The following is a 17287-nucleotide window of genomic DNA, read 5'->3' as shown; positions in this document are numbered from 1 at the left end:
ATTTATTTATGATAGTCACACAGAGAGAGAAAGAGAGGCAGAGACATAGGCAGAGGGAGAAGCAGGCTCCATGCACCGGGAGCCCGACGTGGGAGTCGATCCCGGGTCTCCAGGATCACGCCCTGGGCCAAAGGCAGGCGCCAAACCGCTGCGCCACCCAGGGATCCCTACTACATATATTTTATCATAATTTTGAAAAACAAGATACAAAAATCAAGATGAGGAAAATTGGGGAATTTCATCCACTAGAAAAATCATTAAGCCAGGAATAAATGTGAAATAAAGAGATAAATGAAAAAGTTTTATCATTTATTCCTTCAACACTTATGAGCACTATCTTCTCCTTGGATGTGTTCTAGCTGCTGGAATGTGTAGTACATCCCTGTTTCCTGGTGCTACATTCATCTCCCAGTTGCTAAGGACTCACAGCTGCACCCTTCTCTAGAGACCTGCAAGTGGGAGGCACTCCATCTGGTGATGCCTGGAAAGTCATGTCACCCAACACACAGACACCTGGGGGCAATCTGCAGCCACTGACAGATTTTAGGAGATAAAGTAAAAGTGCAGCCCCTGCAACTCAACTAATGTCACTCATGTTCCAGGACTCCTCCTGGAATTAGGCTGAGGCTGAAGCCCTTATCAAAAGTTGCTACAATATATTATCTAAACTTTCTAGTTTTCAGCAACAACAATAACAAATTATGAGATAAACAAGGAAATAGGAGACTATGACACATATAAGGAAAAAAGAAACAGGCCCTGTGAGATGGCTAGATGTTGGATTTCACAAAGGCTTCAAAGTACTACATTCATAATACTTAAGAACTATGCTTAAAGAAATGAAAGAAGATGACAATGTCTAATAAAAAATATTGATAAAGAGATAGAAATTATTTTTAAATGGAAATTCTGGAGTTGAAAATAACAGAAATGAAAAAGGCATCACATGATATCAACATCAGATATAAACTGGCAAAGAAAGACTACTTGAAGACAGACTAATAGAGATTATACAATCCAAAGAACTGAGGAAAAAGAGTGAAGAAAATGAATAGCATCTCAGAGAAATGTGGACACCATTAAGCACATCAGCATACACATGATGGTGGCACCATAGTACTATTTTATGATGGTAAAAATGTCAGAAAAAATATTTAAAGGATGTATGAAGAAATAATGATTAAAATTCCCACTCTGATGAAACACATTAATCTGGACACCTTAGATAACCAATGAATTCCAAGAAGGATAAACAGAAACAGATCCATTCCTAGGCACATCAAGGTAAAAGTAATGAAAGGAAAAGAGATTATCTCAAAAGCAGCAAAAGAAAAACCACTTATCACATACAAGGTTATACCAACGGGGACCAAAAAACAGTGGGATAACATGTTCACAACTCTAAAAGAAAAAACTGTCAGACTATGAGTCTAATATCCAACAAAACTATCCTTCAAAAGTGAAGGTGAAACAAAGATATTCCCAAATAAACAAAAACTGAGAGAATTAGTTAGCAGAAGACCAGCCTTACAAGAAAAACTAATGGAAGTTCTTCACAATCAAAAGAGCAAGCCCAGATGGCAGTATATACACACATACACATACACACACACACACACACACAGAGTACTAGTAAAGACAACTACATAATTATAAAACACAGTATAAATAGCATCTCTCCTAACTGACTTAAAAAGCAATTGCGTAAGACAACATGTACATAATTCTATTTGTGGGCCTAACATATAGAAATATATTTGACAATAAGAGTACCAAGGAGATACAGGAGCAAAGCTGTACTGGAGTAAGAAAATGACATGAAAGAAAGAAAAGAGAAAGAAAGGGAAAGAGAGAGGGAGGGGGAGAGAGAGAGAATGACACAAGATGATGACTTAAAACTCAGCAAAAAATAAAGACAATCAGAAATGATAATTGAGTTAACATAACAAACTCTATAAATATATACTTGGCTATCCTCTGTTATATTCTTTTAAAAAACAAAAGTTAAGTTATACAAAGTAACAATTACAACAATGTACTGTTGGATTTGTAACATGGATAGCTATAAAACCTATAACAATAATAGCACAGAAAAGGGGAACAGGGGTGCCTGGGTAGCTCCATCAGTTAAGCGACTCTTGATTTCAGTTCAGGTCATGATCTCAGTGTCGTGAGATCCAGCCCCATGTCTGGACTCTGCACTGGGCATGAAGCCTGTCTAAGATTCTCTCTCTCCCTCTCCTTGTATCCCTCTCCCTGCCCTGCTTGCACACACTCTCTTTAAAAAAAAAAAAAAAAGATAGAATAGATACATGGAAGTAACATTTCTGTATTTCACTGGACTTAAGTTAGAATAAATCTGAAGTCCATTCTGAGAACCACCACTAAGAAATAACTTTTTTAAAGATAATGAAAAAAATCATTAAATTAAAATGTTATACTGGAAAATACTCAATAAAAAATAGTAGTGAAAAAGGAACAGAGGATCAAAAAAGAAATGTGACATACAGAAAAAAAAGAGTAAATGGCAGTAAAATAAACCCAACTATATAAATAACATTAAATCCATAAGTAGATTCAACAATTCAATCAAAAGGCATACTATTGGGGTGTGGGGTGGCTTAGTCGGTTAGTGTCTGTTGATTGTGCCACAGGTTGTGACTCATGGGTTGTGAGATGAAGCTCCACATCAGGCACACTCAGCAGGGAGTGTGCTTAAAGATTCTTTCCCTCTGCCTCTCTCCCAACTCACACTCACTCGTTCCCCCTCTCTCTCTCTAAAATAAATAAATCTTTAAAAAAAAAAAAAAAAAAAAAAGGCAGGGCTGCCTGGGTGGCTCAGTCAGTTAAGCCATGCCTTTGGCTCAGGTCATGATCTCAGGGTCCTGTGATGGGGCCCTACATTGGGCTTCCTATTCAGCAGGGAGTCTGCTTCTCCCTCTCCCTCTGCCCCTCTGTCCCCGGCTTGTGATTTCTCTCTCAAATAAATATAATATTTTTTTTGAAGGCAGACTGTCAAACTGGATGACAAACAAGATCCAACAATATGCTATCTATAGGAGGTAGTTTTTAGGTTCAAATATAAAAACAGGCTGAAAGTAAAAGGATAGAAAAAGACATATCATGCAAAAAGCAACCTTAAAAATGCTAGAGTAGCTATACTATTATCAGATAAAATAGACTTTAAAACAAATCTACAGATAAAGAATATACTATGATGGCAAAATGTCTATCAACCAGGAATATGTAACAAGTATACAGAGAGAGCATACTAACAACGGAGCCCAAAATAGCATGAAGCAGAAACTATCCATTATATCTAATAATGGACAAAACTAAGCAGAACATCAAAAAGGAAGACATGAATAACTATAAGCTAAAGACACCTAACAGACATCTATAGAATTATTTACCCAACAGTAACATACACATTCTTCTCAAGTGCACATGGAACATTTTCCAGGATAGGTCATATATTAAGTCATAAAACAAGCCTCGATAAAGTTAAAAGAACTGAAATTACACAAATTATGATCTCTGGCCATAATGTAATGAAATTAGAAATTAAGAACAGGACACTTGAGAAATTCACAAATATGTGGAAATTAATACATTTCTAAATAACCAATGAGACAAAGAAGAAATCATAAAAGAAATTTTAAAAATACTTTAGGACGAAGTTAAAGCAGTGGTTAGCAATAAATTTATAGTTGTAAAAGCCTCTATTTTAAAATGACAAAGATCTCAAATCAAGAGCTTAAGTTTTGGGCAGCCCCGGTGGCCCAGCGGTTTGGCGCCGCCTTCGGCCCTGGGCATGATTCTGGGGACCCAGGATTGAGTCCCACATCAGGCTCCCTGCATGGAGCCTGCTTCTCCCTCTGCCTGTGTCTCTGACACTCTCCCTCTCTCTCTCTCTCTCTCTCTCTCTCTCTTCCCATGTCTCTCATGAATAAATAAATAAAATCTTTAAAAAAAAAAAAAGCTTAAGTTTCCATCAAAGAGCAGCAATAAAAAGAAAACGAATACAAAACAAGCAGAAGGAAGGACATAATAAAGATTGGACACGAGTGAAATAATTAGAAAACAGCATAAAAATCAATAAAACCACAAGTTGAATGGTTTTTTTAAAAGATCAACAAAATTGACAAAGCTTTAGCTATACTGACCAAGAGAAAAAGAGAGACTCCAATTACTAAAATCAAGAATGAGAGACGCCTGAGTGGCTCAGTGGTCGGGCAACTGCCTTCAGCACAGGTCATGATCCTGGGATGGGGGATCGAGTCCCACATCAGGGCTCCTGCGAAGACTCTGCTTCTCCCTCTGCCTATGTCTCTGCCCCCCTCTCTCTGTGTCTCTCATGAATAAATAAATAAATCTTAAAAAAAAAAAAAAAAGAATGAAAGAGAGGTCATTACTACTGACTTTCCAGAAATAAAAAGTTATAAGGTAATGCTTTGAACAATTGCATACCAACAATTTTGATAACCTAGCAGAAATGGACAAATTTCTCCAAAGATACAAACTACAAAACTGACTCAGAAAGACTAGAAAATCAGAACAGATTTCTGCAAGAGACTGAATCAGTAATCAAAACCTCCCATCAAAGAAATGGTTTCACTGATGATGCCACCAAATACTTAAAGAATTAACACTAACCCTCCACAAACTCTTCCGAAAAGTGTAAAATGAGGGACACTCCATAACTTATTCTATGAGACCAGTATTACTCTAATACTAAAGCCAGATAAAGATATCAAAAAGAAGCTATAGACTTATATTTCTTATGAATACAGATGTAAAAACACTCAACAAAATACTAACAAACTGAATCCAACAACATAGTAAAAGGATTATACACCATGACTAAACAGGATTTATCCCAAGAATGCAAGAGAGATTCAACATAAAAAATAAAAATAAAAAAAAAAAATCAATGTACCACACCACACGAGTAAAACAAAGGGGAAGAAACCCCACATGGCCACCTCAATTCAGGTAACACTGACCAACTCACTCTGAGGTACTATTCTCATAACAAAACCAAAAACATCACCAGAAAAATAACAGACCAATATCTCTTGTGAATACACATGCAAAAATCGTAAACAAAATACTAGCAAATAGAATCCAGCAACATATAAAAAGGGTTACACACTATAAATAAATGGGATTTATCCCACAAATGCAAGGTTGGTTTATATCTCAAAATTAATTAACGTAATATCCACATAAATACAATAAGGGATTAAAAAACACATGATCATCTCAACAGATGCAGAAAAAGCATCTGAAATACTGAACACACTTTCATAATAAAACCACTGAATAAACTAGGAATAGAAGGGAACTTCTTCAACCTGATAAACAACTATGAACTTCCCATGGCAGGGCATGAGCGTGCCAGTTGTTCCCCCTCATCAATACACGGTATGGTTAGTCTTTTTCATTTTATATATTCCAATAGGATGATTCAATGTTGCAGTTTTAGTTCATATTTTTCTTTTTTTTTTTTAAAGATTTTCTTTATTTATTCATAGAGATGCAGAGAGAGAGAGAGGCAGAGACACAGGCAGAGGGAGAAGCAGGCTCCATGCAGAGAGCCTGACGTGGGACTCGATCCAGGGTCTCCAGGATCATGCCCTGGGCTGCAGGCGGCGCTAAACCGCTGCGCCACCGGGGCTGCCCAGTTCATATTTTTCTAATGGCTAATGTTAACTATCTCTTCATGCGCTTATTTGCTTTGTGCGTACCATCTTTTGTGAAGTATCTATTCATTTACTTAATTTTTAATTGGACTGTTTGCTTTCTTATCTAAAGACTTCTTTTATACAATTTGGGCACTTTTTTTAATGAGATACATGATTTTCAGATTTTCTGTCTGTGGCTTTTCATTCCCTTAAGAGTATCTTTGAAAAACATGTGTTCTCAATGTTGCTGAAGTCCAATTTATCATTTTTTTCTTTTATGTATTATGCTTTTAGAATAGTATGTAAAAAATCTTTGCCGAACCAAAGTCACAAAGATCTTTTTTCCTATGTTTTCTAAGTTTTATAGTTTTGCATTTTATATTTAGGCTTATCACCCACTTTGGGTTACTTTTTAAATATAGTGTATACATCAAAGTTCATTATATTGCATATGGATATTCTGTTGTTTCATCATTATTTTAAAACATTATCCTTTTCTAATGAACTGCCTTTGTACCTCTGTCAAAAAATGACCATAGGTGTGATCTATTTATGGAATTCCTTATTCAGTTTCACTGAATGCTAGTACCACACACTAGCTTGATTACTATAGCTTTATTATAAACCTTAAAAGCAGTTATTGTAAGTCCTCTAGCTCTGTTCATCTTTTCCCATCAGTTTGACTCTTCAAGGTCCAATAGATTTTCATATGAATTTTTGAATCAGCTTGTCAATTTCTACAAAAACTTCTGCTGGGATTTTGATTGAGATTATCCAAATCTAAAGACCAATTTGGATAAATTACCTTCTTTGATAGTTTGTATTTTTCAAGGAATTTGTCCATTTCTTCTAAGTTATCAAATGTATTGGCATGAAATTATTTGTAGTATTCCTTTAATATCTGTAGAATCTGCAGTGATGTTACCAGTAATATCACTGCAGATACCAGTATCAAGAATTGGTAATTCTGGGGATCCCTGGGTGGCGCAGCGGTTTGGTGCCTGCCTTTGGCCCAGGGCGCGATCCAGGAGACCCTGGATCGAATCCCACATCGGGCTCCCGGTGCATGGAGCCTGCTTCTCCCTCTGCCTATGTCTCTGCCTCTCTCTCTCTCTGTGACTATCATAAATTAATAAAAATTTAAAAAATTAAAAATTAAAAAATTTTTAAAAAAAGAATTGGTAATTCCTGATAATTGGCATTTTCTCCCTATTTTTTTTTAAGATTTTATTTATTTATTCATGAGAGACCCACAGAGAGAGGCAGAGACACAGGCAGAGGGAGAAGCAGGCTCCATGCAGGGAGCCCGGCGTGGGACTCAATCCCCAGTCTCCCAGGATCACGCCCCGGCCCGAAGGCAGGCGCTAAACCACTGAGCCACCCAGGGATCCCCTCTCCCTTTCTTTCTAAGAGACAGGTTCTCTTCCTAAGAGAACATGATGCCAAGTGTATATATAGGATAAGTATGAGTCACTGGAGCTGGCCAAAGAAAACGGCATGGGTTTCAACAAAGTGAGGTGGTGACACAACTGCCCAGCAAAAGAGAACAGAATAACACCATGAATACATATTTTCTATTTGTGTCACAAAAGTCTCTCAATATATTTCAAAATTTTCTTCTAGGTTAATTTCATCTCTTTTCAAAGATACTGCCTAGCATTTTTTTTTCCCAAGAGGAAGTATCTCCCCTCATAACCCACACTATTTTCAAAAAAATTGGCTGTTCTGATAACTATACCACATACTGTACTCTTTCAGTTTCATCATGTGCAATGAAGAAAACAAAGCTTCCTTTTAATCTATGATTTCTACTTTCATTATCAAAAGTACAGAATTTGCTTTTTTGTAAGATTTTATTTATTTATTCATGAGAGACACACAGAGAGAGGCAGAGACATAGGCAGAGGGAGAGGCAGGCTCCCTGTGCAGAGCCCGATGCTGGACTCGATCCCAGGACTCTGGGATCACGACCTGACTCATGCCCTGAGCCCAAAGCAGAGGCTCAACCACTGATCCACCCAAGCATCTCTGTACAAAGTTCTATGAAAAGAAATCATTATGATGCTAGAAAATTAAGGAAATGCACTAATTATGTTTATCATATCATAGCAAGAACTTCATGTGACAAAACAAAACAACAACTTATCAGGTGCCTACCACATGCTTGGATACAAGAGTGAACAAATAGGCAAGATCTCTAATGTCCCGGGCATTTAAATACCCACTCCCTTCCCAAGTACGGGAATAAGAAAATTGATGTTCAGAGCTTAAATGATTTTTGTCCACCGCCGCACACTTTGTCAGCGGTAGAACCAGGGCAGAACACTCCAGACTCTCAGGGCAAGGTGGATTTACATTATAAATGGCTTTGCTTGATACTACATCCCCAAGTCCACAAAGCATACAGCACTTCATTTCTAGAAAGTAAAGCACAATGACTCCTAACTTCCCTACGTGAATAATAATACATTATTATCATTAGGAAAGCCGAAAGAAACCTTATCTTCAAAAGGCAGTTATTCTTTTTTTCTTTTTTAAGTTTATTTACTTATTTGTAAATGATCTCTACACCCAACTGAGATGGCTTGAACTCAGGACGCCGAGATCAGGAGTCGCATGCTCTTCCCACGGAGCCAGCCAAGCGCCTCTAACAGGCACTTGGTCCTTGGTGAGAATGCCTAAGCTAACCTAATGGATCACAACAGCGCCCAACTAATATTCTATTATTTGGGCAGCAGATATTCAGTCTGGAATATTCATTACCTAATACTATTTCTAAAGGGTGGAGATCTTCTTTAAAATAAACGGGAAAGTTGGGGATCCCTGGGTGGCTCAGCGGTTTAGCGCCTGCCTTTGGCCCAAGGCGCGATCCTGGAGACCCGGGATTGAGTCCCACGGCGGGCTCCTGGCATGGAGCCTGTTTCTCCCTCCTCCTGTGTCTCTGCCTCTTTCTCTCTCTCTCTCTATGTCTATCATATATAAATAGATAAATCTTTTAAAAAAATAAAAATAAAAAAAAATAAACGGGAAAGTTAATGCAAAATTAATGAAACGTTCGCAAATAAGTAAAAGCTTCCCCGGCTCCAGGAAGGCGCTCCTGGCGAGCGGGCGCTGGGTCCGAGCATCCGCTCCTCGCGGCCAGCCCACGCTCCCTTCTCGCCCACTCCCGCCGCGATGGGGGATGATGGTGCCGGCCACTCCCGGCCAATTTCAATTCTCCCACGGCCGCCACAGCCCTGCGCGCCCCGGCTTCCACCTGCGGGCGCCTCGGCATCCCAGTCACGCGGGCTGCCGGCAATTAACCTTCGCCCCAGCACGGCCGCCCTCAGCCCCGCCGGGAGCCCAAGAGGCCCAAGGCGCGTCCTCAGGACCCCAGGCCGCCAGGGCCCGGCGGCGCCGCGGATACCGGGGTCACCCGCGCCGCGGAGGCCACACCCACCGGCCGCGCGGTGACAGCTCCCGGGGCGGAGGCGGGCGGTGCAGACAGGTGCAGCCGCGCGTGCCGCCCCTCCCCGCCCGGGCTCGGCCCAGGTCTCGGCCCGCCGCCCCGGAGCGCCCCCGCCCGCCTCCACGCGCACCACCTGTCGGTACGCCCGGCGCGCGGCCGGGGGCGGACGCCCCGCCCGGCTCCCGAGGAGCGGACAACGGCGGCAGCCCGAGGTCCCGGGACGATGCGAGCTTTACCGGAGGGTGGGCCCCACGCAGGCTGTGTCGGTGCTCTCAATCTCCTGCAGGATCCGTTCATGCTCGGGGACGGTGCCCAGACCCTCGCTATTCTCCGCCATCTTGGCTGGAAGCTGAGGAGCCGGTGAGGCGCGGCGCCGCGCGGACGGCGGGGACGAGCAGCCTGCGGCGCGCGCGCAAGGGGGCGGGGAAGGGGGCGTGGCGAGCGGGAAGACGGCGCGGGGGCGCGCAGAGGGGGAGGGAGGCGGCGCACGCGCACGCACACGCGCACGCGCACGCGCACGCGGCCGGGCCCGGGGCTCAGCTCCCGCACCTGTCGGAGCGTGTGGTGCTGCCGGCAGGGGCCGGGAGAGAAGACGCCTCGCCCTCCGCTCTCCCCCGCCACTCGCCCCTAGTTGCTACCTAGTGACTGGCCCGGCTTTCCCGTATATTCTTCTTGCAGTCTCTGCCCCAGGCCCTCTGCTAACGCGCTCGATATACCTTAGTAATGAGGCGGTGAAAATGAAACCATCCCCCTTGATCTGTATTCAAAGCTGCGGGAACGTTTAACAAGGAAACCCGATGTACTCTGGGAGATGAGGAGTCGGTGAAAAGGAAATGTGCACTCCAAAAAATCAAAATTGTGTGTGGGAGGATTTTTTTTTAGGAATGCACCGAGAAGATCCCAGCTGACGACCGTGACTACTGCTCCGGTGCCTTCGTGCAGGAAGTTCACAGCGGCCAGTCACCTTGGAAATAAGCCATAAGCATCCGGAAAATTAAATGATGCAAATCTACTACACTTGATGGCAAAGATACAAGAGAGGTCCAGAGCAACGTGTGACTTCATGCCTTAGTCCTTGAAACCCTTGAACCCCAGTGCCTTCCAGGGGCTGTAGCTGGGATGGGGAGGAGTGGAAGCCCTCGAGAGCGGCAGGCATCACAAAGATGGGGAAGTGGCGCGTGGCTTCCGCAAAGTACTAGCGTAGAAGCGTCCTGTTTAATGACCTGTTGTGGGACGCTGGGTAAACCAGTTTGTCGTGGCCAAAGTAGCCACTGAGGAAGATAATCAGGGAGTGCAAACCTAACGCTGAGGGACAACTGTTTTCTGATCCCCATTAACCCAAGGTTCCGAACTCTCCTTTGAGTGAGCCAAGCTCTTTCCTATCCAGCTGTGTAACTCACCCCCTTCAGTGAGCTTTTACTAGAAGTTTACCTCCATCCTCTTCCCTACAAAAATCCTAGGAGGCGGTATTGCATGAGCTCTAGGGACAGGTATCCTCAATTTAATTCCCCTGCTCCTTTGCTTCACAGCTGAGTGACACTGAGCAAGAACCTAGTATCTTTTTCAGTCTCCCCGTCTGTACATGACCACATTTGTAATGTCTACCTCATATCCCTATCTCATATTATATTAGTTTCCTATTGCTGCTGTAACAAATTACCACAAACTTACTACCTTGAAACATTCACATCTATTATCTTCTATCTTAAGGTCTTAACCTTAATAACATCTGCAACATCCCTTTTGTCATGTATGACATATTTACATGTTTCAGGGATTAAGACACAGACCTCTTTAGGGAGCCATTATTCTGCCTGCCACATAGAGTAAAGGCCCAATAAACATTACAAACATATTTAAATGCCCTCCTTTCCATTAATCTGAAATTCCTGACCTCCCTGGAAAATTCAACTCAAATATATCTCCTTCATTAAGAGTCCCCTATCTAATCATGACCTTCTCTACTAACTCTAGATTCAATTTAGCACATTTGTCCACTCCACTACCAACTGTTTTAATAGTGTGTACTTGTTTTGATTAGTTCCTTTTCATACATCTGTGAGTTTTGTTTGTTTTTGTACACTTGGACCCCAGGGAATCAAAATGCAACTGACCTTAGTACATACTGGCTTCGGGGGTTAAGGAAGCTCTGCTATATCCAACTGCCCATTCTACCAAGAAACCTCATCAACAAGCATGTTTCCATTGTCTCAATGGTGAAGAAGAATCCAGATCTTCCCTGGGAAATCCCACTTTTTTAAGCTGCAAAAATATGCAAAGACGAAAAAAAAACAAAAACAAAAACCCTCTTCCCAACAATGCCACCAGCATTGTCACAGTATGTTAAAGACCTTAGGTTGAGAGATGACACTTTTTTTTTTTTTTAATTTTGTGGTTTCCTATAGTTCCCCCATGGAGTTCTGCATGTGGCTGAAAGCTGGAAGGATTTTAAAACTAGACAATGCTGAAGCTCTGAAGCCATTGGAAAGAATTCAGGATTAGTTACAAAGTAGCATCCCAAACAGGTCTAAGCATAAGGTAGGAGTTTGATTAATCTGTTATTGGTAACAATTTGGAATTAGAACAATATCAAATTTTAAAAAGTTAGTTTTTTTTAAACTTGCCCTTTACATATTGACATCAAATGTAACATTTTATATGGTTGTATTCAGTTGCCTTAATAGAAATCTGTACTAATAACAATGTATACCTCAAATTCCATGATGCCCACTTTTATCAAGGGCTTCAATGCAAGAAACAACATTTATGGATTTTTGTTTTCAAATGGTTGAATTTTATCCTTGAATCAAGCCAGAGCCCAGTACCTGGACCCCATTGTTTGAGCCCTTCAAGCCATTATTTCTAGAGTAGTAAGAAAAGGAATATTTTTCTTAGCTGGCTGTATCTACAAGGATTGAGGCACCTGGTAACTGACTTGTGGGTACAGCTGTTGAGAGAAGAAAATAAACCTTTTGAAAATCAAACCTGAAATCAAAACATATGAAATGAAGATAAATTTTTGTATCTTCTTACAAAGAGAATAGGAAGCCAGTTTTCTCTGCAGGAAATGGCAGACTATTTTAGCTCGATTGATGTGTGTGGCCAGAATTCATTATTCTGAAGAGTAAAGCAAGGTGAAGAGAACAGGGCAAGGGGTACAGGCCACCTTCTTATTTAACAACTGTTTGCTGGTGGAATATTCCCAAGCACTCATTACCAAAGACCTTTTCCTCATGGACCCAAACCCAGCCCCTATTCTAGGAAGCCAGCCCTCCTTTGGCACTCCAGGCCTATTTCAACACCTGCCCATAGAGATTACTTCAACATACGCATCAGTATCTTCCCCTCAATTCAAGTCAAGACAGAAGGAAGTCCATATACTACTTCTCCTTCTGAAACAGCTTTTGCTGGTTCCGTTTGTGACTTCTGACAGTTCCATTGGCACCTGAAGTTTTTTTTTTTTTGCTAAGAATTTAAAGCTAAACATTCTAAATAACTATATAAATTTTAATTTTGGAAAGAGATATAACAAATACATAAATGTGCAAAAAGGAGCCTATTCTAAGTGGTACATTTCTAAAATATAAGGAATTTCAGCTATAGAACAAAATAAAAACCATAATAGCTATATATTAAGCACTATTTGCTAAGCCCTTTATACTATCTAATTTAATCTTTAACTTAACCAGTAATTTAACTGGGAATGTAATTAGTACTAATTTTTCTGAAATCTAATTTAATCCTATGGGGTATTTTCACTATCTCCAGTTTAATATGAGGAAACAGACTTACAGAAATTAAGTCACTTGTCCAAGGCCACACAGCTAGTGAATTGAAGAAAATGGAGCTATTAACCAGATCCTGTTTCTATCATTAATGAAAGTCAGCCAATAATCATGTTCCAATGTTGTTTTACCCATGGAATAGATGATTTAACCAGTCTGGTCTATGGAGACTGGAGGGTAGTGGGGCACACACAGGCAGATTACACATGCACATTGGGTCATTTTTGGGTCAGTAGATAACTGACTTCCAGAGATTCACTCAAAACCTCACTTCAGGACTCCTGGGAGAAGAAAGGTAAACCAGGAAGACTGGCAGGACAGGAGATGCATTGTGTGTCCAGTAGGAAACTAACCACCAAAGTAAGGATTTAACCTGTAAATAAACTCTTAATCATTAATGACTTCTACTTTAAGCCACTTGTCTGCAGACTCATAATCAGTCTTGGTAAAACCCCTCCCTGAGAAGGAGGCTATAGAATGCAGCTGCCCTGGTCTGGCATTTAACTACTTGGATTCAAATTGCAACTCATCTTTTACTAGATGTCGGGCCTCCAGAGAGCTAGTTAACTTATCTAAGCCCCAGTTTCTTCAAGTGTGAATTAGAGAACGTAACAGCTCCTAGGTCACCAAGTTGTGTGGCGATTAAAGGAGATAATATTTGCATAATGTCTAGCCGAGAGCTCAATCAACATTAGCATTAGAGACCAGGACTATCAGACATTTATTTTTAAACCAAGAAGCCCAGAATTCAGCTTCCTTTTTGATAAAATACAAATAAAAAAAAGACACAGTAATGTCCTTTTTTTCTAATCATTAACAAAGTATCCTACTTTTATGTCAAGATTTTCTGAACCTGAACTTCATTTTTTTAAATGCTTGGTAGATGGAAATTGCCTGAAATTTATTTCCTGTTGTAGAAGAGGAAAAGGGACCATGTCCTTGGGTTAGACTCTTGGTTCCAGATCCACTTAAGTGACCTCTCCAGATCTCAGAGAAGTCAAGTGCCTCTTTGTTGTCCTTGGAGGCAGTGCTCATCCTTTGAGGCACATACTGTGGTGGTAAACAAATCATTTGAGTCTCCACTTCCAGGCACAGGGACAATATCTGTTTTGTTGGCTCTCCAGCTCAGTTAATAGTTTTAACTGAACAATCCACATACAGATACTTCTGATGTTAAGCTTGATGTTGTGAAACCACGTTTCATAAGGTAGGGCACATCTCTACAGAATGACTCTCCTCCCCACACTTGGGAACCCTAGAGCTGTCTTCCTGATCTTCATCTTCTCAAGAACTTGGCTAATATCATTCAGATATTTCCTAAGGAGTTTAAAAGCCCTCATTATATAGCTGTAGAACTGTATCAACATGTAAAGGAGAGGCTATCTTTATACATTGGCTTTAATATCTAACCTTCCCGGTGCCTTTTAGCCCCTCTCTGGAGCCGGCTTGATAATGGCCATCCTTCACCTTCTGCCGTGTTGGTGCAATGACCTCAAGTGGCCACACTCAGTAAGTGCATGAGAATTATGAACCAAGCCCAGCCAGGTCTCCGAGAATTCCTGCTGCAAAAACCATGTCCAGGAATCTGATGTTCCATAAAGATCTGGACCCTGTGGTGGAGAACAATAGAAGGAAATTTGAAGTTGGAGCCAAATAAAGTCAGTTTTTCTGAAATATGGGCCAGTCTTTAGAGAAATTCAAAAGTAATTAGCCCCATGTTCTGTTCATTCAACAACTGTTTTTACTGAATGCTTGCTGTGTGTCAGGCTCTGTGCTAAGCTCTTAGAGCTGGTTCATCAGTATGTGACCTATGCGGTTGCTTGTGGCTTAATGCTATGCCATCTCCATCTTGTAATTTTTAATAATTTCTAAACAAAGGGGCCTGCATTTTCATTTTGTATTGGATCTGATAACTGGTGTTGTTAGTCTTACCCTCAGAACAATGTCCTAAAAGGTCCATTGGCTCACTCATCCCAAAGCTAAACATTTTCAAGTCTGTCAAGCAATTGAAGAGCAATATTTTCTCTGAATTTCATTCTAGCTTTTCCTTCCTCTTCCCTCTCACGTCTAGCTTATAACATCAATTGTTTTCTTCTCTTTTTTCTCCTCATTGCTGGTGTTTCTCTTCATCCTTATTGTACTCTCTATTCCTCACTCCTGTCCCACTTAGCTTCCCTTTAGTCCTTTTGCCCTTTCTCCCCTCCTCCTCTCATCCTATTTTTCTTCTCTCAGCAAAATGGATTTAGAAATGTAACTAGTGTAGGGGCGACTGGGTGCTCAGGTTGAGTGTCTGCCTTTGGCTCAGGTTGTGATCCTGGGGTCCTGGGATTGAGTCTTGCATTGGGCTCCCCATGGGGAGCCTGCTCCTCCCTCTGCCTGTGTCTCTGCCTCTCTCTGTGTGTCTCTCATGAATAAATAAATAAAATCTTTTAAAAAAAGAAACATGACTAGTGTAATGTAATTAAATAATAATAATACAATAGCTGACATTTACATTCTGGCCACTCTCTGCAAAACAGCATCCCAGGACCTCTCTAGCCCTCACCCTGTTCTGTTATTCATCATAGCACTTAATATCAGTTTTTTTTATATATATAAAACTATTGACCACTGTTGACCAGTATTTACAATAAAGTAAACAACATACTCAGATAACATTCTGACTCCCAAATTATTGTTTTCCCCAGTTTCTGCTGAACGAGTGACTCAAATAGTGAGAATATTGAGCCTGCACATAAGGAATGAGTTGGGGTAAAGAAAAAAACATGCAGGTCAAGAATTTAGATTACAGAAGTTTGTTCACCCATTTATTCCAGCAGGTCCTAAATTGCCAAAATCAGTAACTATCTGATTATGATTAGGTTTCCATGAACAAAGTCTTAGATATTCCATGAATCATGACCTTTTGGTCAATACAGCACAGGGATTTATTTCAACTTCCTGAAAAGGAATGGTTCTGAGCACCTGGGTGTCTCAGTCAGTTAAGCATCCAACTCTTGATTTCAGCTCAGTCCATGATTTCAGGATTGTGAGATCAAGCCCCATATTGGGCTCCACACTCAGTGGAGAGTCTGCTTCTCCCTCTGCCCCCCCCCCCCCCAGCTTGTGCTCTCTTTTTTTCTCTCTCTCTTTCAGATAAATAAATTTTTTTTAAAAGGAATGGTTCACTATAAGGAACCTTTAATTGTCCATTTAAATAGGTGTGGTTACCTAACTAAAACACACCAGGACTTCTCTAGTTTTCTCATTTGGGTGGGGAGGTTGTTGGCAGTGATAATATTTCCTTCCAGGGATCTTGCTGATAAACTTGCATTTATATGATTGTAGATATGGATATGGATTCTGATATGGCTGCTTTTAAATTGTCCAATTTAAATTGTTTACATTATATTAAATTGTCCAATTATTTACAAAATTTGAAAGGTTAAGGCTTCAGGAAAAAATTCAGTTTAACTTTAAGTGATTTATTTCTTAAGTTGCTGAAAATGATGGCATCCCAGAAACAGAGATCTATCCATGGTTATAAAATGCTGTTTTTGTTTTAGTGAATGTTAAGAAAGAAAAGAAAAAAGAAAAAAAAGAAAACCATTTACATATGTATTTCAAGTATACATACACACACACACCAAATAAACAAAAAACCTATAATAGTCCTCAGGCATATAGAATTTTTTTTAAAGATTCTATTTATTTATTTATTATGAAAGACACAGAGAGAGAGGCAGAGACACAGACAGGGAGAAGCAGGCTCCATGCAGGGAGCTCGATGTGGGACTCGATCACGGGACTCCAGGATCACGCCCTGGGCCAGAAGCCACCCAGGCGTCCCAGGCATATAGGATTTAAACACAAATTCTGATTGAGTAACGACTATGAAGATTACCCCCAACATTTATTCATTTATTTTTTTATTAAAGATTTATTTATTTGAGAGAGAGAGAGCGAGCACAGAGGGAGAGAGAGAGAAGCAGACTCCCCACTGAGCAGGGAGCCCAGTATGGGTCTCAATCCCAGGACCCTGAGACCATGACCTGAGGCAAAAGCAAATGCTTAACCGACTGAACCACCCAGGCACCCCTTCATTTCTTTTAATTTAATTTATTTATTTGAGGGAGAGAGAGAGAACACAAGCAGGAGGAAGGACGAGGGAGAAGGGGAAGCAGACTCCCTGCTGAGTGCAGAGCCTGCCACAGGGCTAGATCCCAGGACCCTGAGATCATGTTCTGAGCCAAAGTCAGATGCCTAACTGACTAAGCCACCCAGGTACCCCTTCCCCAACATTTAGAAAAGGTGTTCTCTAATGCAGGGGAATCATATACCATAGTCTGAAATATTCTTTTCTAATAAAGGAAGCAATTACAGAAGGC

General features: G+C 40.9%; 1 protein-coding gene and 1 long non-coding RNA gene across 26 annotated transcripts in view; one reads left to right on the top strand and one right to left on the bottom strand.

Moving 5' to 3' along the window:
- EXOC6 (exocyst complex component 6) overlaps positions 1-17287 on the bottom strand; it is a 223923-nt gene that overhangs the window by 197722 nt on the left and 8914 nt on the right. For 13 of the 25 annotated variants that reach the window (XR_007406899.1, XR_007406900.1, XR_007406901.1 and 10 more), the window contains exon 1: positions 9269-9432. The exons of 4 other annotated variants lie outside the window; for them this stretch is intronic. Coding sequence is in view for 16 of the 21 variants with exons in the window: in XM_049103542.1 (XP_048959499.1) it covers positions 9269-9432 (164 nt within the window). In the remaining 5 variants the exon portion in view is untranslated. Of the gene's footprint in view, positions 1-9268; positions 9512-17287 lie in introns of those variants that run through there. 8 more of the 25 variants (XM_049103544.1, XM_025466526.3, XM_049103552.1 and 5 more) reach the window with 3 other exon arrangements.
- LOC112672069 (uncharacterized) lies at positions 9361-15362 on the top strand. Its single transcript, XR_003144010.3, has 3 exons — positions 9361-9495; positions 11541-11673; positions 14349-15362. It is a non-coding gene; the product is annotated as an uncharacterized LOC112672069 (long non-coding RNA).

This window comes from Canis lupus, chromosome 28, assembly GCF_003254725.2.
Source record: "Canis lupus dingo isolate Sandy chromosome 28, ASM325472v2, whole genome shotgun sequence".
Lineage (NCBI taxonomy): Eukaryota > Metazoa > Chordata > Mammalia > Carnivora > Canidae > Canis > Canis lupus.
Note: the sequence above shows the minus strand (reverse complement) of the source record. Positions and strands in the feature narration are given on the sequence as shown.